At 39.5% G+C, this 20,916-nt stretch overlaps 1 protein-coding gene across 5 annotated transcripts in view; it reads left to right on the forward strand.

Annotated features, from left to right (window-relative positions):
- The window catches only part of MDM4 (MDM4 regulator of p53), a 44,281-nt gene that overhangs the window by 989 nt on the left and 22,376 nt on the right, over positions 1-20,916 (forward strand). For all 5 annotated transcript variants that reach the window (XM_047703792.1, XM_047703793.1, XM_047703794.1 and 2 more), the window contains exons 2-3: positions 17,905-18,017; positions 19,522-19,596. In XM_047703792.1, coding sequence (XP_047559748.1) covers positions 17,940-18,017; positions 19,522-19,596 — 153 coding nt within the window. In that variant the 5' untranslated portion in view covers positions 17,905-17,939. The remainder of the gene's footprint in view (positions 1-17,904; positions 18,018-19,521; positions 19,597-20,916) is intronic.

Raw genomic sequence — 20,916 nt, forward strand, 5'->3', positions numbered from 1 at the left:
CTGGTCAGGATCACAAATTTTTGTAGTTTATTAAAAAAAAAAAAAAAAGTGTGTCTGAAGTAAAAAAAAAAAAAAAAAAAAAGCACAGAATACAGAAGTGTGTAAAGTTTAACTGTTCATTCACCCTAACCGGTTCTCTCCTCAGGCTAGCTACTGTTAACTGCTTGATGACGTCCTTCCTGACTTTTTGCTACAGTACTCGCATTTTTAAACAACAGTGGGGTCATTTTGTATGCATTGTTATGCACCTTAAGTTTTTAAGATAACACCAGGGACAGCTTTCCATCAAATATAGAGGTCATACTTTTCTTTTAAACACGTGCATAGTGTTGTTTTAGAGGGTTGTGCAACAGTTTCCTTAGCCAGTTCCCCACGGATGGAGTTTTAAGTTGTTCCTGGCACATTGTTTTGCAAACTGTGCTGGAGTATACTCTTGCTACACACTTTACCTGCGTAGGTGTGTCACAGATTTGGTAAGAACTAAACATCTGAATAGTACAGTAGTTTTTTGTTTTGTTTTGTTTTGTTTTTTAAGTTTTTATTACTCTCAAATATGTAGTTGAAAGAAAATCAGACAGTAATGTTTAGTAGAGGTCCTTAGGGCTTTAAAGAGTTACGAATGATTGATTAATCCTGCTAAATTCTGACAAGTTTTTAATTGAATTAGTCTTAAAATCACAGTTGTCTTCAGAGGTAGAGATTTGAAGATGAGGTGGAGTCTCTTGGACTAAGTGTAGGGTAAAAACCACTCTTCCAGCATCACCAAGAGATGAGTGAACTGCTCTCTGATTTCAGCCTAGTAGACGACACAAATAAAAAATGTGGTAAGTGGTAATAGAGGGGCTCTGGTGTCATCAGCTTCCCTTGGAGTGTCAGAAAGCCTCGGCCGAGGAAGTGACTTTTGACCTAGGTAGAAGAATAAGAATTTCAATAGAAAATATATCACAGAAGAGGAAAAAGGACAGGTGCTTGATGATATCTGAAATCCAAAGGCAGTGGATTTCAAACTTTTTTAAACCATGGTTTGGTTTTTTAAGCCAAAACTTAAAAATAAGTTTTATATTGTGACCCGGTACATATAGGAGGGTGAATGGTTAAGAACTCTGGCTCTTCAGCCAGAGTGGTTGGACTCTAAGACCATTTTTGGCAAGTTATCTTCCTCTCTGCCTCAGTTTCTCCTTTGAAAATGAGGACAATAGTATATCTACCTGATAGGATCTCTGTAAGGATTGAATGAGTTGTTGCCAAAATTAAAAAAAAGTTACTGCTTTAAAGAGTGCCTCATACAAAGGTGCTTAACCATTTTGTGTTGGCTGTTTTCAATAACAGAAACAGGCTCCACAAGAACAAAACTTCCTTTGTTATTTACTTTTATTTTCTATTCTCTTCTATTTCATTAATGGAGGGAGCAGTTAAGACTCACTGGGTACAACTTGTAGTTTGAAAAACTCAGTACTAAAAACACCTAAGAGGTAAGTGTTAAAAGGACTTGACCCATTGAAGAAACTGAGTTCATCATTGGTCATGGTGGGGATTGAATGGTGGAAGTGGAAACTTGGAGAAGAGTACCACGCAGGATTGGAGACAGTAAATTGGAGACCAGCTCATGCACACATACCCAGTGAGGGGAGGAGAGTCTGGAAATGGACGTGCATCCTGAGTCAGTTCTACAGGCCCATGTGTCCTAGTCCTTCACTCTTCAAATGCACTGAAAAAGAGGGTAGTTTGGCCTGCCCTGGGATATCCTTACTTCTGCTGTACTGTGGAATGAAGTGGTGGAATTGGCTTCTCTTGCTTTACCTTTTTTTTTTTTTTAAGATTTTATTTATTTGAGAGAGAGTGTGCAAGAGGGAAGGGAAGAGGAAGAGGGAGAAGCAGACTGCACTGAGCAGGGAGCCAGAAGTGGGGCTTGATCCCAGAACCCAGGGATCATGACCTGAGTTGAAGGCAGGTGCTTAACTGACTGAGCCACCCAGGTGCTCCATGGCTTCCCTGTCAATAAACCCATCTCTCTTGAGGAAGAGTCCTTTGGGTTATTTTATTTATTATTTTTTTAAGTTGAATACAGTTAACACATGATGTCACGTTCGTTTTAGGTGTACCTGTAGTGATTTGACAGCTCTATCCATTATGCTGTGCTTAGGCAAGTGCAGCTCCTGTCACCGCCAGCGCTAGTACAATACCACTGACTAGATTTCCTGTATTGTACCTTTTATCTTTGTGACTTAGTCATTCCATAACCTGTATTCCCACTCCCCTTCACCCATTTTTGCCTGTCCCTCCACCACCTCCTCTCTGGCAACCATCAGTTTGTTCCAGGGAGAGGTTTTTTTTTTTTTGAAAGCAAGAAAACTGCACAAAGAACTTTTTTCCCTCATTCATTTAAAAGTAGGCAAATTCTTTTCACCTTTTTTTTTTTTAAAGATTTATTTATTTATTTGACAGACAGAGATCACAAGTAGGCAGAGAGGCAGGCAGAGAGAGAGGAGGAAGCAGGTTCCCCGCTGAGCAGAGAGCCCGATGCGGGGCTCGATCCCAGGACCCTGATATGACCTGAGCCGAAGGCAGAGGCTTAACCCACTGAGCTACCCAGGCACCCCACCTTTTTTTTTTTTTTAAAGAAGATTTTATTTATTTATTTGACAGAGATCACAAGTAGGCAGAGAGGCAGGCAGAGAGAGAGGGGGCAGCAGGCTCCCTGCTGAGCAGAGAGCCCGATCCCAGGACCCTGGGATCATGACCTGAGCTGAAGGCAGAGGCTTTAACCCACTGAGCCACCCAGGTGCCCCTCTTGCCAGCTTTTTAAAGAGATTTTTAAGTTTATTTGAGAGAGAGCAGAGCAAGAGAGAGCACAAGTGGTGGGGAGGAGGGGCCGAGGGAGCAGCAGACTCCAGGGAGCCAGATGGGCTTGATCCCAAGACCCTGCAGATCGTAATCTGAGCCGCAGGCCTACGCTTAACTGACTGAGCCACCCACGTGTTCTTCTTTTCAGCTATTTATTTATCTATCTATCTAGTTATTTATTTATTTGACAGAGACACAGCAAGGGTGGGAACACAAGCAAGGGGAGTGGGAGAGGGAGAAGCAGGCCCCTGCTCTATGTGGGACTTGATTTTAGGACCCTGGGATCATGACCCAAGCCAAAGGCAGACTCTCAAGGACTCCGCCACCCAGGCGCCCCTCTTTTCAGTTTTTTATACTTATTTCTAAGGTTTATTATTAGCTGGAAAGAAACATTTCCAGAGAGCCAAAGCAGCACCAGTTAATAATGTAGATTCTTTTTGGTAACAGTATTTTCTGAGTAATCGTTTTTCAAGATGTAATAGATAATGGAATTTTTGTGATTTTTTTTTTAAGATTTTATTTATTTATTTGGCAGAGAGAGAAATCCCAAGTAGGCAGAGAGGCAGAGGGGGAAACAGGCTCCCTGCTGAGCAGAGAGCCCTGTGCGGGGCTTGATCCCAGTACCCCGAGATCACGACCTGAGCCGAAGGCAGAGGCTTAATCCACTGAGCCACTCAGGCGCCCCCATTTTTCTCAATTTCTTAGTGAAATATTTTAAAGCATATCACACAGTGTCAGTTTACCTTTAAATATGTTAGAATGTATTTCTTATCAGGTCAGGATTTTTAAGAAAATGGCCACAGTGCCTTTTTACTACAATTAACAGTTTCTTAATATCTACTACCTAGTACATAATTCAACATTTTATGATTGTTTAGGGAAAAGTGGCATTTACAGATAGTTTCTTTGAGTTAGGACTTGAATGAACAAGGTCTGCATGCTGTATTAAGTTTATGTTTTTTTAAGCCTAAATAATGGTCTCCCCACTTAACCATATCCCCCCACCCTCCCCGCCCCACCATCTGAGATCTTGTAGCATTTCCTACATTCTGGGTTTGGCTAATTATTTGCTTTTGATATTTATTCCTTTATCCTTGGTTGTTCCTATAAGCAGGTAGTTAACTAGTAGATGTAGAAGCTTGATTAGTTGTTTTTTTTGTCGAGAATACTTCACAGGAGGTAGGTAGGAGGTTCTGGGTGCTTCCTCTTGCCTTCCATCAAGAAGTACAGGATGCAAATGACCGTCTTTTAGAGAGGTTTGTCAGTGGTCGAGTATTCTTGGCCTTCTCCCTGTGTTTTAAAGTTCCCCCTCCCCAAGCTTTTTACTTAAATGGTTTATCAGCTGTTAGTGATTGTTGAGGTAATATTTAACCTGAGACTAGAAGTTCTAGGATGAATCAGTCTTCGTAGAACTCAGCAGTGCTACAAATGAAGGAACAATGTGTGCAAAGGCCCTTGAAGCAGGAAGTAAGTGCTGTGAGAAACTAAAAGATCAGGGTGGGGAGGAGGTGCAGGGAGCGTGGAGAACATGAGGTGCAAGAGGAAAGTTTGGCAAGACTGGGGCTGGATTGTGTGTTTATCTTTAGAGCAGTAGCAAGCTTTCAAGCAGGGCCTGGCACTGTAGCTTTGGGTTTGTTTATTTATTTATTTATTTTTTAATCCTTCTAGCTGTAGTGTGGAATTTGGTTTGGAGGGAGTTAGATCAGTGAAGTGTCTATTTCAGTGATGCACAGAGGGAATAACACTTTTGGTTGGGGGAAACAGTCATGGAGATGAAAAGAAGGGGTGGTTTTGAAAGATTCAGAAGTTAAAATTGAGGGGTGCCTGGGTGGCTCAGTGGGTTAAGCATCTGCCTTTGGCTCGGGTCATGATCTCAGGGTCCTGGGATCGAACCCCGCATTGGACTGTCTGCTCAGCAGGGAGCCTGCCTCTCTGCCTACTTGTGATCTCTGTCAAATAAATAAATAAAATCTTTAAGAAAAAAAAAGTTAAAATTGATCAGGTTCGATGATGTGATAATGGGAAGAGAGAGATAAGAGGACTCCTTCTGGTTTTATTAATTTGTTTGTTTATTTTTGGGACACCTGCATGGCCCAGTTGGTTAAGCGTCTGCCTTTGGCTCGGGTCATGATCCCAGGGTCCCTCGATCAAGTCCCATATTAGGCTCCCTGCTTGGCGGGAAGCCTGCTTCTCCCTCTGCCTGCTGCTTCCCAGGCTTGCATGCGTGCTCTCTCTCTCTCTCTCTGACAAATAAATAAAACCTATTTATCTGTCTAGAGAGAGCACACACATGGCGTTGAGGGGGTGACGTGGAGGTAGAGGGAGAGAGAGTCCCAAGCAGGTTCCCTGCCCAGTGTGGAGCCTGATACGGAGCTCGATCTCCCAACTCTGAGATATGACCTGAGCTGAAATTAAGAGATGTTTAACCGACTGAGCCACCCAGGTGCCCCCTACTTTCTGGTTTGAGCAACTGAATGTAACTGCTCACTGGTAGCATAGTGGGAAAGAATAGCTTTAGACTCAGGCAAGTTATCTGACTTCTTTTAGGCTCCGTTTCCTCTTTTAAGGAGCAAGTAATAATACTTAAACCTGTAATCAAAAGAGACTCCCAAGTGGGAAAGGGACAAGATCTTGCTTTGGATTCAGAGCTTGTCAGCTGACTTCATTTCTCACATACGTCTTGAACAGTGCCTTTGCTCATGTCTTCCCCTCCCATTCTTTCCACGATTCTCTCATTTCAAAATCCTTCCATTTTGTCTCCATTCCCTCTCATTCCTCCTCTGCTTTGCAATCTAATTTGTCCTGCTCTTAACTTCCATTGCTTTTAAAGCAGTGGATTGTTTTGTTTTGTTTTTTAATGGCACAATTTTCTACCAGGTGTTAAAGCAAAGTAGGAAAACCTTGTTGATGTTTAAATTCTTCAGACCTGCCCAGTAGTCAATTTCTGTTCCTACTGAGAGGCTGAATTAGCATGACTGCTGGCTTCCAGAATCATCCCTATAGGAATGGTAATCGGAAAATGCTGTGAGAAACAGACTGGTGATGCGGGCTGTTTTGAACTCTGTGTGTGTGTGTGTGTATGGGGAGGTGGCTTTGGTCTGGGACAGGAGAATAAAACCATGGGGGAGGGACTGTTGGAATACTGCTCTAGTTTCTTCCTTGCCTCAATACTTTGGAATTACATTTTTCTATGCTTGTGACCCAGAGCCCTAGTCCAGCTCTCCTCAATGAATCAGGGCATTACAAAAGCATATACTTGTGAGCAGCTGATGAAAAATAGGTGAAGACTGACCTTAGACAGCACTTCTCTTTTACCTTCTAAGTCCTTAGGTCTCCTCAAATCCTGTCCTAGTGCTGCTTCTCCTTGGGGAACAAAGGATGAGTATTTGATCTGGGTAGTGAGTGAATGGGGTGAAGAGTGAGTATGGTTTTCTGGTGCTTGGGTCTTTCTACTTTTGTACTTCGTATTTCTTTTCTTTTTTTTTTTTCAAACTTTATTTTTTTATTTTTGACTTAATTTCCACACCTCCTATGGGGCCTGAATTTAACCCTGAGGTCAAGAGTCTCACTCTCTTCTGGCTGAGCCCTACTACCCTACTACTTATTTTCTACCTTACTACAGTTTGCTGCAGCTAATAAGGGCTGGAATCTGGTCTTGCCCCATATTCTTTGCCTTTCAGAGTATCTCCTGCCCTCTAGGGAAGAATAACAAAGACGTTTGAAGAGCACAGGTATTTCAGGAGAAGAATAATGTATAAGTTTCATTGGAACAGAAATAATAGAACAGATGGACATAGAGTTTAAAGTTAGAATGGTAATTATCTTTTTTTTTTTTTTTTTTTGAGATTTGTATTTATTTGACAGATCACAAGCAGGCAGAGAGAGAAGGAGGGGAAGCGGGCTCCTTGCTGAGCAGAGAGCCTGATGTGGGACTCAATCCCAGGACCCTGGGATCATGACCTGAGCCGAAGGCAGAGGCTTTAACCCACTGAGTCACCCAGGCACCCCTAGAATGGTAATTATCTTAAAAGGAATGGGGAACATCTTAAGAACTTGAAATAAGAATAAGCAGAGGCTGAGAGAACCAGTCCAAAATACTAGGGTTGAAAAATGCAATGGTTGAAATAACAGAATGGATACAATTGAAGAATGAATTAGAACTCCAGATTGAGGGGCGCCTGGGTGGCTCATTGGGTTAAGCCGCTGCCTTCGGCTCAGGTCATGATCTCGGAGTCCTGGGATCGAGTCCCGCATCGGGCTCTCTGCTCAGCAGGGAGCCTGCTTCCTCCTGTCTCTCTGCCTGCCTCTCTGCCTGCTTGCGATCTCTCTCTGTCAAATAAATAAATAAAATCTTTAAAAAAAAAAAAAAGAGGGGCGCCTGGGTGGCTCAGTGGGTTAAGCCGCTGCCTTCGGCTCAGGTCATGATCCCAGGTCCTGGGTTCGAGCCCCACATCGGGCTTACTGCTCAGCAGGGAGCCTGCTTCCTCCTCTCTCTCTGCCTGCCTCTCTGCTTACTTGTGATTTCTCTCTGTCAAATAAATAAATAAATAAATATATAAATCTTTAAAAAAAAAAAAAAAAAAAAAAAGAACTCCAGATTGAGAAAATCTCCCAGAACTAAAAAAAAAAAAAAAAAAAGGATAAAGAGAAAATCTAAAAGAAAAACTGAAAGGTAAGGATAATAGATGTAGAGGTACTCAAGTCTAAATAATAGGAATCTTTCTGTTAAAATTCATTTTTTAAAGATTTTGTTTTTAAGTAATCTACATTCTATGTGGGGCTTGAACTCACAACCCTGAGATGAGAAATTGCATGCTCTACCAACGAGCCAGCCAGGCACCCATAAATAATATTAATCTTATTTTATTTTTTAAAGATTTTATTTATTGATTTGACAGAGAGGGACACAGCAAGAGGGGGAACACAAGCAGGGGGAGAGGGAGGAGCAGGCCTCCCGCCGAGCAGGGAGCCTGAAGTGGGGCTAGATCCCAGGACCCTTTCAGGGAGGCATCTAAAGACTGAGCCACCCAGGCGCCCCAGGAATCTTAAATAAAAATGAAAAGGTGGGGGTGCCTGACTGGCTCAGTTGGTGGAACATGCGACTCTTCATCTCCTGATCATGAGATCAAGCCCCATTATTGGGCGTGGAGCCCGCATTTAGGGGAAAAAAAAAAAGGATATGCTTGAAATAATGGGAAAAATAGTTCTCTTTTAGAATTAAAAAAAGGGGGGGTGGTGCCTGGGTAGCTCAGTGGGTTAAGCTGCTGCCTTTGGCACAGGTCATGACCTCAGGGTCCTGGGATTTGAGTCCCTCTGCTCAGCAGGGAGCCTGCTTCCCTCTCTCTCTCTGCCTGCCTCTCTGTCTACTTGTGATCTCTGTCTGTCAAATAAATAAATAAAATCTTAAAAAAAGGGGGGGGGGGTGCCTGGGTGGCTTGGTTGGTTAAATATCTGAGTCTTGATTTTGGCTCAGGTCATGATATCAGGCTTGTGAGATTGAGCCCTGTGCTGGATGGGGAGTCTGAGATTTTCTCTCCTTCCCTCTGCCCATCCCCCACCCGCTCTTGTGCTTTCCTTAAAATAAATCTTAAAAAAAAAAAAGAAAGAAAAAGAAAAAAAAAAATGAATGTCCTCAAAGGGAAAGTTTTCTTAGAATGCTGAAGATGAGTGATCAGGAAAAATTTGCTTCCAGGAACATTATAGTGAAATTTAAGAATAACAAAGCAAAAGAAGCCTCAGAGAGAAAGAACAGATTACTACAAGGAACAAAAATTAAACTGACATCAGACTTGAACAGCATCACTAAATGCAGGAAAAGAAGAGTGTTTGCAGAGTTTTGAGGAGAAACTTAGAATTTTATACCCAGCCACATTCATTTAAATAAAAATATTCTCAGGTGTATGAAGTCTTGGAAGCCTTGCCATACAAAGACCCATATTGAGTCCAGTTCTGGATGAAATACTAACTGATTCAAATCCAGGAGGTGTTAGATCGGTGAAGTAAAGGTGATTATTATAATTGATATTAATTGTAAAGGCTATGCCCCCCCTACCCCCCCAAAAAAAGTCTGTCAGAATTTAAAGTCCAGATGATATCATATTAAAGTTCTTATCTTTGGGGAACCTGTGTGGCCCAGTGGATTAAGCTTCTGCCTTCATCTCAGGTCATGATCTCAGGGTCCTGGGATTGGAGCCCCACATCTGGCTATCTGCTCCTTGAGGAGCCTGCTCCCCCCCCCCCCCCCCCCGCCTGCCTGCCTGCCTTCCTGCCTACTTGGGATCTCTCTCTGTCAAATAAATAAATAAAATCTTTAAAAAAAAATAAAGTTCTTATCTTTTTAGCAGGGAGACAGAGATAGAGTTTTTTTAATTTAATTTTTTTTTCAGTGATCCACGATTCATTGTTTATGCACCACACTCAGTGCTCCATGCAATATGTGCCCTCCTTAATACCCAGCACCGGGCTCACTGAACCCCCCCACCCCCCAGAATTATTATTTTTTTTTAAATTTTATTTATTTATTTGACAGACTGTGAGAGAGGGAACACAAGCAGGGGGAGTGGGAGAGGGAGAAGCAGGCTCCCCACTGAGCAGGCAGCCGGCTGCCAAAGCAGGGCTCAATCCCAAGATGCTATGATCATGACCTGAGCCAAAGGCAGTCTCTTAATGACTGAGACACCCAGGCGCTCCGGAGATAGAATTTTTAAGAAAGTAACATTAAGCATAGGAAGAGTAGAACAAACTGGAATGCTGTCAGGATGGTAGAAACATCCATACATACTAATTAAAGTGAATGGACTGAATTTACTAGTTAAAGGTAAAAACTGGCAAACTGGGTTGAAAAATCCAAAGTTCAGATACTTTTTTTTTTTTTTTTTTTTTTACAAGGGACACACCAGAAGCTTAAGGGCATGTAAAAATAGAAAGTAAAAGATGGGGAAAATACATACCTGGAGTTATTAAAGCTGGCATGACCTCACTAATACTAGATAAAATGCGCTTTAGGACAGAATGTCTTAATTGGGATGGAAAGAATCACTATGTAATGACAATCACTATATAATGACCATATAATGATAGTAATATGTCAATTCAGCAAGAAGATACAGCAATTTAAAGCACGTTTGCCTCTGATTAAAAGTCCTTAAAATAGGGACGCCTGGGTGGCTCAGTTGGTTAAACGGTCTGCCTTCAGCTCAGGTCATGATCCCAGGATCCTGGGATCGAGTCCCACATCGGGCTCCTTGCTCGGCAGGGAGCCTGCTTCTCCCTCTGCCTCTGCCTGCCATTCTGTCTGCCTGTGCTCACTCGCTCTCCCTCTCTCTCTCTGACAAATAAAATATTTAAAAAAAAAAGTCCTTAAAATAGATGATATAGAATTGGTGAAACTACGCTGGGATAAATGGACAAGTCCACCTTTGTAGTGGGAGATTTCATTATATCTCTCTTAATTATTTGTAGGTCAGACTAACAAATTAGTAGATATATAAGATTATAAAAAGCTAGCAAGCTTAACGTAACACAGAGTTTTGCAAGCATACATTATAGTATTGATCGCCAACCAGACCAGGTGAAAGCCTTAATTTCAAAGAACGGGTTTTACAGAGAGGATGATATCTCCCCACAGTGCTGTTCAATTAGGAGTTAGTCACAAAAACGTAAATTTAGAAAATATAGTATGCATAGACATAGCTATCAAGCTCAGGGATTTAAAAAATTATGGAAATTGAAAAACAGCTGAATGATAAGGAAAACTTCATATAGCAAAATCTGTGGGCTAACTTAAAGAATATTGCTGGGGTGGGAGGGGGAAGGAATTTGTAGCCTTAAATATTCAAATTATAAGTGAAGGAGTAAGCTAAATGTCCAACTTAAGAAACTGGGAAATGAGCAACAAATTCTTTAAGAGTAGAAGAGGTAATAAGAAAAAATGTAATATCATGAATGGAAAGGAAGATGCATCTGTACACAGATTAAAAGAGAATATATCAACTATATGCCCGTAATTTTGAAAACTTAGACAAATGGAAGAAGAAATAAAAAGCTTGAATAATCTAATATTTATTTAATTAAAATAGCGATTAAAAACCTTCCCAGAAAGAAAACACCGAGTTTTATGTTTCTTTCTTTCTTTTTTTTTTTTTTAAGATTTTTTTTTTTTAGATTTTTTTTTTTTTTTATTTATTTGTCAGAGAGAGAGTGAGAGAGAGCGAGCACAGGCAGACAGAATGGCAGGCAGAGGCAGAGTGAGAAGCAGGCTCCCCGCCGAGCAAGGAGCCCGATGTGGGACTCGATTCCAGGACGCTGGGATCATGACCTGAGCCGAAGGCAGCTGCTTAACCAACTGAGCCACCCAGGCGTCCCTTTTTTTTTTTTTTTTTAAAGGTTTTATTTATTCACTTGACAGAGACACAGTGAGAAAGGGAACACAAGCAGGGGGAGTGGGAGAGGGAGAAGCAGGCCTCCCGCCTGGCAGAGTGCTCCATGCAGGGCTTGATCCTGGGGCCCTGGGATCATGAACTGAGCCAAAGGCAAACACCCAGCAACTGAGCCACCCAGGCACCCCGAGTTTTATGTTTCAAAGGTTAATTCTGTCAATCTTTCAAGGACCGGAACATCTTTATTTTGTAGAATTTTTTTCCTCTGGCAATAGAAAAATAGGCACTATTCAACAATTGAGTCTGTTAAGCCTGCTAGCCCTGACATCCAAACTAGACAAAAACTTAACGGTGGAAAATTGTAGACCCATTTCATTCCCTAATACAGACTTGACAACCTAAACAAAGTAGCGAATCAGAACCAGCAGTGTACAAAAAAGGATAATACTCCCAAACCAAGTTTGGTTTATCTCAGGTGTGTAAGGATTTAATTTTAGAAAATCCAGAAATGAAATTCAGAAACACCACATCAGTAGGTTAATAGAAAAAAAAATCATCATTTCAGTAGATTCAGAAAGAATATTTTATAAAAACCACTTTCCATGATATGTTTTTAGCTAATGAGGATGAAGAGAAACCCTTCTAAACTGATAGAGTAACTGTTAGAGAACAACAAACAGTAAAAAAAAAATGTAGGGATACATTAGAAGCACTTTCTTTAAAGTCAGAAACAAAGATGCCCAGGATCGTGTGTATTTGACATTGTGCTGATAGTCCTAAGCAGTAAAGAAAGAAATCAGGAGCATAAGAATTGGAAAGAAGGTGATAAGATTATCTGCCGGTGGCATAATTATTTGCATAGAAAAAAACATTCACAGACAGATTATTAGAAATAGTTACATACATCTAGGTGACTGGACAGAAGATTATTGAAAGTCATTTGTATTTCTGTATATATGCAAAAGCTAAAAATCATAATGAAAGAGAAGCCATCACAGTAGTATTAGAATATCAACTTTAGAAATTATTTTAACAGACGTGTTAACTCTCCAAAGGGAAAATTTTACTTAAATAAGTCTTTAATAAATAGAGAAATATATGATGTTGATGATGAGAAAACAGTTTGATCTGTATATAAAGTATAATTTCATTCAAAATCCCGACAGGGATTTTTATGGAACTTGGAAAAGATAATGCTAACATTTATGTGGAAGAGATAAGGACCAGGAAGGCAAACTGGTGCAGCCACTGTGGGAGATAGTATGGAGGTTCCTCAAAAAGCATAAATAGAAGTACCCTATGATCCGGTAGTTGCGCTACTGAGTATTTACCCCCAAAATACAAAGCACTAGCTCAAAGGGATACATGCATCCTTATGTTCATTGTGGCATTATGTACAATAGCCAAATTATGGAAGCAGCCAAAGTGTCTATTGACAAATGGGTAAAGAAGGTTGGTGTATATGCTCATTATGTTGGAATATTATCCAGTTCTAAAAGAGAAGAGAAATCTTGTCATATGCAACATGTATGAGCTAGAGAGTGTAATGCAAAGCGAAATAAGAGGAAAACCAAATATGATTTCACTCATGAGGTATTTAAGAAACAATATGAAGAGCAAAGGGAAAAGAAGGAGACAAACTAAGAAAACAAACTCTCACAGAGAACAAACTGATGGTTACCAGAAGAGAGGGAAAGTGGGTGGGGGTTGGGTGAAATAGGTGACGGAGATTAAAAAGTACACTTACAGTGAGCACTGAGAAATGTATGGAATTGTTGAATCAGGGATGCCTGGGTGGCTCGGTTGGGCAGCTGCCTTCAGCTCCGGTCATCATCCCGGCGTCCTGAGATCGAGTCCCGCATTGGGCTCCTTGCTCGGTGGGGAGCCTGCTTCTCCTTCTGCCTCTGCCTGCCACTCTGTCTGCCTGTGCTCACTCACTCTGACAAAAAAAAAGAAAAGAAAAGAAAAGAAAAGAATTGTTGAATCATTACACTGCACACCTGAAACTAATGTTAACTATATTGGAATTAAAATTGAAAACTTAAAAAGTTAAAAATTTTAAGAAGTTGGGGGGCCAAGAATAGCTGGTCACTTCTAAAAAAGAACATGAAGGAAAAGACTTGCTTTACTGGATAGGAATACTTATTATAAGATCGGAATTAAGACAGTGTTAAATTGAGTAAACTTAGAAAGATTGATCAATCCGTGGAACAGAATAGAGAACTCAAACACCCATGTATGTAAGGAAAATTCTGTATACAAAAGAGGTGGCTGGCAGGAAAGAATGCATGTTCAATAAACCGAGCTGGAAAAATGGCTCTCTATAGGGAAGAAGAGTAAAATTGATCTCTAAAAAGAAATCAATTCCAGATTAAGAATTTAAAGGTCATAAAATGTCATCCTTTCACCACACACACTCACAAATGTTTAGTAGAAAGTATAGGTGAATATGAGACCTTGGGGAATAAGAGTGCTTAAATCAGAGGGGCCGTTGACTAAAAAAGAGAAGATTGATAAATATAAATTTGATTTTATTAAAATTAAGTTTTCATATAGGTACCTTCTAGGAAATGGAAAAGACGATATAAGTTATTTGCAGGACACCCACTTGACATAGGGCTAATATTAAAAATTTTTATAAAGAACTATTATAAATTAAGTATAACAAAATCAGGAAAATGTCCAGAAGACATGAGCTGATGTTTCATAGAAGAGGAAACAAAGCTGCTAAGCATATGAAGAGATTTAGTATCATTATCATTAGTGAACAGAGAAAAAGCCCATACCTATTGGCAAAAGTTAAGTTTTATGACATCAAATAATGGAGAGGGGATGGATTCACAGGATATCTTACAGATCCTTGTTGGGATTGTGGATTGGTGCAAACACTTTGAAAACACTTTGGTATCAGTTCCTAAAGTTAAGTATTCATGTATGCTATGAGTGAGCAATTTCTTTTGTAGTATGCCCAAGAGATCCCTTTTTTGCACATCTACATGAATATTACTAGTAGCACTTTTCATAATAGTGAAAACCTAGAAACAACCCAAATTGTCATCAGACAGTGGAATATTATACAGCAGTCAAAATGAATGAAAAATAAGGTATGCTAAGACATGGATGTATCTTGAAAACATTATGCTAAGTGAAATAAGCCAGACACCAAAGGACAAATACTGTGATTTTACTTATATGAGTTATCTAGTATAGGCATATTCATAGAGACAGAAAGTAGGATTGTAATCACAAGGTCCTGGGGGCAGGAGGTCATTGGAGAGTTCATTGTTTAATGGGTGCAGAGTTTCAGTGTGGGTGATTAAAAAGTTCTGGAAATGGATAGTGTTGATGGTGTACAGTATTGTGAACGTACTTAATGTTACTAAATTGTACACTTAAAAATGGTAAATTTTATGTTATATTTAGTTTACAATAAAATTTAAAAAAAAAACTAAGGACTCTTAATTACAGGAAACAAGATTGCTGGAGGGTGGGGTGTGGGGCAGCTAGGTGATGGACATTAGGGAGGGCACATGATGTAATGAACACTAGGTATTATATATTATATATATTTTAAAAGATTTTATTTATTTATTTGACAGAGATCACAAGTAGGTAGAGAGGCAGGCAGAGAGAGGAGGAAGCAGGCTCCCTGCTGAGCAGCGAGCCCAATGCGGGGCTCGATCCCAGGACCCTGGGACCATGACGTGAGCCGAAGGCAGAGGCTTTAACCCACTGAGCCACCCAGGCGCCCCAATAATACATTATATGTTAATTTAAAAAAAAGTAAATAAAGTGACACAACAGTAGGAATCGTTAGTGAAACAAAAATCTCAAAAATTACTATACCTGCTTCTTTTAAGTTAAAAGCAGCTAACCTAAAAATACTTACTTGTAGCATTCCATTTTGATGCACTAAAATGCATAAAAAGGAAGGAAAGAAAATCAAAACAGGATAAGGATGATTGTTGGGGAGAGGCAGGGGAATGGGCTAGGGAAGGATATTATCGTTAAATGTAGGTGGTTGTCAAGAGTACTGCTTTGTGGATGTTTATTGCATCAGGAAGAATCAAGGAAAAGTGGGCCACGTGCTGATAAACAATGAGAGTCTGTTGAAGAAAAAGATTATGATTAATTCTGTATATTGAGGTCTAAGGGGCAAAAATATATTACTAAGTGAGGTCTTTAGAACTCTTGAGTTTGAAATCGACTCCAGCAATTCACTGAATTGTATTATCTTGGGCAAATAACATCTCTATGCTTCTCTTGCCTTAGATGTAAAACAAAGAATAATGTTTGTTATATTCTACTAATAATTATTATACTATAATTATTATACTGTAAATAATAGTAATAATTCTATTATCTACATCATAGGATTATTTAAGTATTAAATGGGTTAGTATGTGTGCCTGGTACTGAGTCTGCACCTTTTGTTTTGATTATCTAGTGCTGTGTCATAAACCACCCAACTCCTTAGTTAAAACAACAGCCATTGGATTTATTCTTATGATTTTGTGGGCTTAGTTGGATGGTTCTTGTCTGTCATGCAGCTCTGGTCAAGCAATAGCTGCTTTTGGAATGTCCTGTTATATGTGGTGCTTTGGAGGGAGTGGCTAGAAGGCTGTGATGAGCTGGACAACTAATCCTCCCCACATGGCCCTTTTATGTGGTCTCTAGTAAAGCAGTCAGAATTTACGGGTCTCCAAGAGCACAAAAAATGAAGCCACCAGGCTTGGAATTGGCACATTACCACTTACGCTGTATTCTGTTGATAAACGTCACAGAGCTACTTGGGAGATGCGTTCATTGAGGACCATTTTTGGAAACTATCCACACTGTTATTTATTTTTAAGATTTTATTTTTGGTTAAGTGCAGACTGAACGTGGGGCTATAGTCCTGAGATCAAAAGTCGCATGCTCCGCCCATTAAGCCAGCCAGGCACCCAGCATCCACACTGTTACTGATACTTGTGTCCATCATGTTACTCTACAGTAACATGTACATAATTGTCAGTTTCGGCACCAGGGACTGATTAATGAATAAATACAGATCTCTGCCCACTTGTTGCTTCTGTTTTACATGATAGGGAATTAGAATGTATAGTATGTTGGTTGGTAATAAGGACGATATAGAAAAATAAGGCAGGGAAGGAGATAGGGAATACTGGGGGTTGGAAGCTGCAGTTTTAAAAATGGGTAGTCACAGAAGGCCTCCTCGGTAAACTGACATTTGAGTAGACAAAAGGAGGAGGTTAGGAGCTCGAGGGGCAAGGGTGGGAGCAAGAAAACCTTAGGAGGGTAGTGTAGTTGAGGGGTAGGTGGTTTGGATTAATGTAGTAATAGTGGAAGTGGTGAGAAATGGCTAGAGTTTGGATATATTTTGAAGATAACAGCTTTCGAGTTTATTCATGAACTGGGTGTGGAATGTGAAAGAAAACGGAATCAGGGATGGCTTCAAGGTCGATGACCTGAGTAGCTGGAAGGATGGAGTTGTTGATTGCTGAGGTGGGGAAGACTTGCAGGACTGGCAGGTTTGGGGAGATCTGGACTGGTGTTTTAGGTATAAGGTTTGAAATGCTAATTAAAAGCTAGCTGCTTTAAAATTGTAAATTATGCTTGTATCCTATTTGACTTCCCATTTTGTAGCAAGGGAAGCCGATGGGGGAGGGAGGAATTTGAATTGTGTTAGAGTCAGTAAGTATTCTCAGAAGATTGAGGAATCTTGTTAGTTTTATCCAGACTGTTTGTCAGTTTTTCCAGGCCCCTTTCACCTTTTCCCTGATGTGGCTTGTTATCATAAATTTCACTGATCACTTACCACCTTTTTACTAGAAAAAGACCTGATGGTAAACTTTAACAAGTTTATTTAAAAATTTATTTTCCTTCTTAAAAAAAATTTTTTTTTAAAGAAGAGACCGTAGAAGCTGAAAAATTTTCACTGAACCTTACTCTATTTCATTTCGTGTTACAGCTTTCCTTGATGATAAATGTCCACTTTGGCTTAACCCATCTTGTAGGTACCGCTATACTCTTTAGGTTTGGCACACGTTATGTGCCCACCTTGGCTTAACCCATCTTATAGGCATTTAGTTGCTATACTCTCTGGGTTTGGCAGGTATTAAAAACTAACTGCCTTAACTGATACTGAGTAATTTGACTCTCACTTTCTTGCCATTGCTTGGCCAAGACATGTTTCAACATGTTGCATGTTTCTTGATGTGCCCTTGGAATCATAAATCTATTACTTAATCTTGGCACGTCCCCCAGCTCTATGATCTGTTGTCTTCCAGGGGGTTGCTCTTGAGCACTGTTAAGAGGGGAGGAGTTACTGAAACCCTGATGCCCATTGGGGAGGTAATGATTGTGAATTTGACTTTGGCTAAAACAGTTTACTCATTATCATCACTGTGGAGGTTGGAGCATGCCTGAACCTGTTTCTGTTTCAGACTTCACCTGAGGGAAGCATGGATGGCTCTGACTCTTAATTAAGCTCTCCAGTTTTTTGGAGGATCTGAACTTAGAAAGGGATCAGAAGAGTATCGAGAACCATTTGTGTAGGGTCCTCTGATACATGTGTCTTTTTTTTTTTTTTAACCTTCTGCTGGCTGCTGTTTTGTAAATCTTAAAGTGAAAATTTTCTGCTTTAGAAGACATTTCATAATGTTTTTTTTTTTCCTTGTAGATTTATCAGCAGACGGCAATTTCTTCACTGCCAAAATGACATCACTTTCCACCTCTGCCCAGTGTTCAACTTCTGACAGTGCTTGCAGGATCTCTCCAGAACAGACCAATCAGGTAAATCATTTTTAGGTATTCCTAGTTTTCTGTAAGCTTTTAAAAAATTGAGTTGGAGCATGTAGGTAACTTTACTGACTAGGATTTTATGTAGAGCAGAAAGGATTATTTTTTAAATGCTGTATTAGGGAAACTAATAAATAGTTTCACTGCTCAAAATTTGAATTGATTATTGGTTAAATAAAGATGTGGAGGTTACACATTGCTTAAAATACAGTACATTTTGAAAATTTATGTTTTAGGGTATGGGTGGCTAGCGGAGAATTTGGGGCCAAGTTACATGTTTGTTTTCCATCTCTCTCGCTTCATTTTAACAAACTTGTTTTCTTTAAAATTAATTTGAAATTGTAAATATAGCAAATGTATTCTTACAAAATTCAATTTTATAATGTGTTTACTTATAAAGTATTTATCTATAGAGACTCCTTGACCGTCTCCTCCCTTCTTTGCCCAAAATCCCCTCCCCCTAAGACAACACTATTATTAATTAGGTGTGTCTTGTTTCAGTTCTTTTCCTCTAACATATAAAAATACATAATTTTGTCACTTGTCTTCATAAACATTGCACAACATATATAGTATTGTGTACCTTAGTGTATGATGAAGGTAGAATTTGGATTTGTTGGGGGAAAATGTGGCTTATATAATAGATAGTTTTGATATAATTGTCCGTCTCTGGAAGAAAACAAATGAAGACCTCAAACTTTGTACAAAAACAAATTCCAGATAGATGAAAATTTAAATCTGAAAAGTGAAATAATGTTAGAGGAAAATTTAGGAAATGGTCGTGCCTTAAATAAGACAAAAACCAAAGAGGCTGTAAGAGGAAGAGAGAGACAAATTTGACCATAAAATTTTTAAAGATAAAACTGTGTGGTTAAAGACAGACTCCACAGTCAGAGTCAAGAGATGTCAAAGTCGCTATCCCTTGTGTGTTTACACCACATCTGGTTTATCTGCCCACCCGTTGGCGCTGTTTGGGTTGTTCCATCTTTTGGCTATTGTGAATCATGTTCCTGGGAACACTGGTGTACAAATATTTGTTTGAGTTCTACTTTCAGTTCTTTGGGGTATATACTACTTAGGAGGGGAACTGCTGGGTCATATGATAATTTTATGTTTAACTTTCTGAGAAACTGCCAAACTATTTTCCACACCAGCTGAACCAATAAAAATCTTACCACCAGCAGTGCACAAGGGTTCCAGTTTCTCCATACCCTTGCCAATGTTTATTTTTGTCTCCTTTTTTCTTTTTATTTTGGCCGTTTAGTAGGTGTGAATGTGTTGTCTTTTGAAAATGTGATTTTTCAGAGAGGTAACAGGTAGTAGTCCAATTATCTGCTATTATTGTAGGTATTGGAAGATTGTATGTTATTAGATGGTAAGTATCTACAGGGTTTGTTAAAAAATATATATATTTAAGGAGCTTTTCTTGTTCCCTAGGATTTGAGAAACCAAGCTAGTTGGAATACAAATAACAGGTTTTTTTTAATGTTTCTATCAGGTACGACCAAAACAGCCACTTTTGAAGATTTTGCAAGCAGCAGGTGCACAAGGAGAAATGTTCACTGTTAAAGAGGTAAGCTGTCAAAGAGAATTCTCAGGTTTTTTTTTTTTAAGATTTTATTTATTTATTTGACAGACAGATCACAAGTAGGCAGAGAGGCAGGCAGAGAGAGAGAGAGAGGAGGAAGCAGGCTCCCCGCTGAGCAGAGAGCCTGATGCAGGGCTTGATCGCAGGACCCTGGGATCATGACCTGAGTTGGAGGCAGAGGCTTTAACCCACTGAGCCACCCAGGTGCCCTGAGAATTCTCAGTTATACGAACAGCTGAGAAGTAAACGCTGATGAAAAGAAAAAAAGTAGTAGCTGATGAATATATAGTTCCGACATCAGGCCCAAGAAAGGAAATTCTCTTCCTGAAGTACTAGAAAGGCAACTTTTGCTTGTTTTAAAGACTACTGAGCTAAACTGAACTTCATATTTCCTTTAAATTTCCTTTTGAAGTATGTTGTCAGCCAAACATAAAATTAACCGTGAATTCATTGATCTCCGAGTTAAAATGCAAAGCGTGTACAAGATTAAAAAATGACACTGTCGATGATTTATAGGATGTACTGCCAGGCAGGAATTAAATGCAGTAGTTTTTCATTATAAATGTGTCAGGTACTCTTCTGAGCACTGTGAGTTATTTTAAACACTTATGCATTTAAATAACTTATTTAGCATCTAAAGGTTTTTTTTGTTTTGTTTTTTAACAAAACCAAATTGAATTCCTTAAGTGGAAAAGCCTCAGTATTAAAATGTTAATCTCTCTGAGCTGGTTGCATTTAGTAGGATAAAAATCTTCTAACCTTTTCTAATGGGAAGAAACAAAATTATCAAGCTTTTTTTTTTTTTTTCTTTTTAACTTTTCTGAAAAACTTAAGGAACACTGCACTTCTGAGCCATTGTATCTCTCAAGGAAACAAATTGGGAGCATTTTAGATTTTCTAGAATATTCATATTTACTTTATCATTTTAAATTAAGTACATCATTTTGGACTGTATCTTTAGAATTCTGAAACTATTATTGAAGTATGGATTTTTATTTTTTATCTTTTTTTTATTAAAGATTTTATTTATTTACTTATTTGTCAGAGAAAGAGAGAGAGCGAGCACAAGCAGGGGAGCAACAGGCAGAGGGGGAAGCAGGCTCCCCGCAGAGCAAGGAGCCCCATGTGGGACTCAAACCCGGAACCCTGGGATCATGACCTCAGCCAAAGGCAGACACCCAACCGACTGAGCCACCCAGGCATCCCAAAGTATGAATTAAAAAAAAAAAAAAAAATTTATTTGAGAGAAAGAGTGCAGGGGCATATGCATTGGGGGAGGGACAGAGAGAGAATTTTCAAGCAGCC

The sequence above is a fragment of the Lutra lutra genome, chromosome 15, assembly GCF_902655055.1.
Source record: "Lutra lutra chromosome 15, mLutLut1.2, whole genome shotgun sequence".
NCBI classification, from domain to species: domain Eukaryota; kingdom Metazoa; phylum Chordata; class Mammalia; order Carnivora; family Mustelidae; genus Lutra; species Lutra lutra.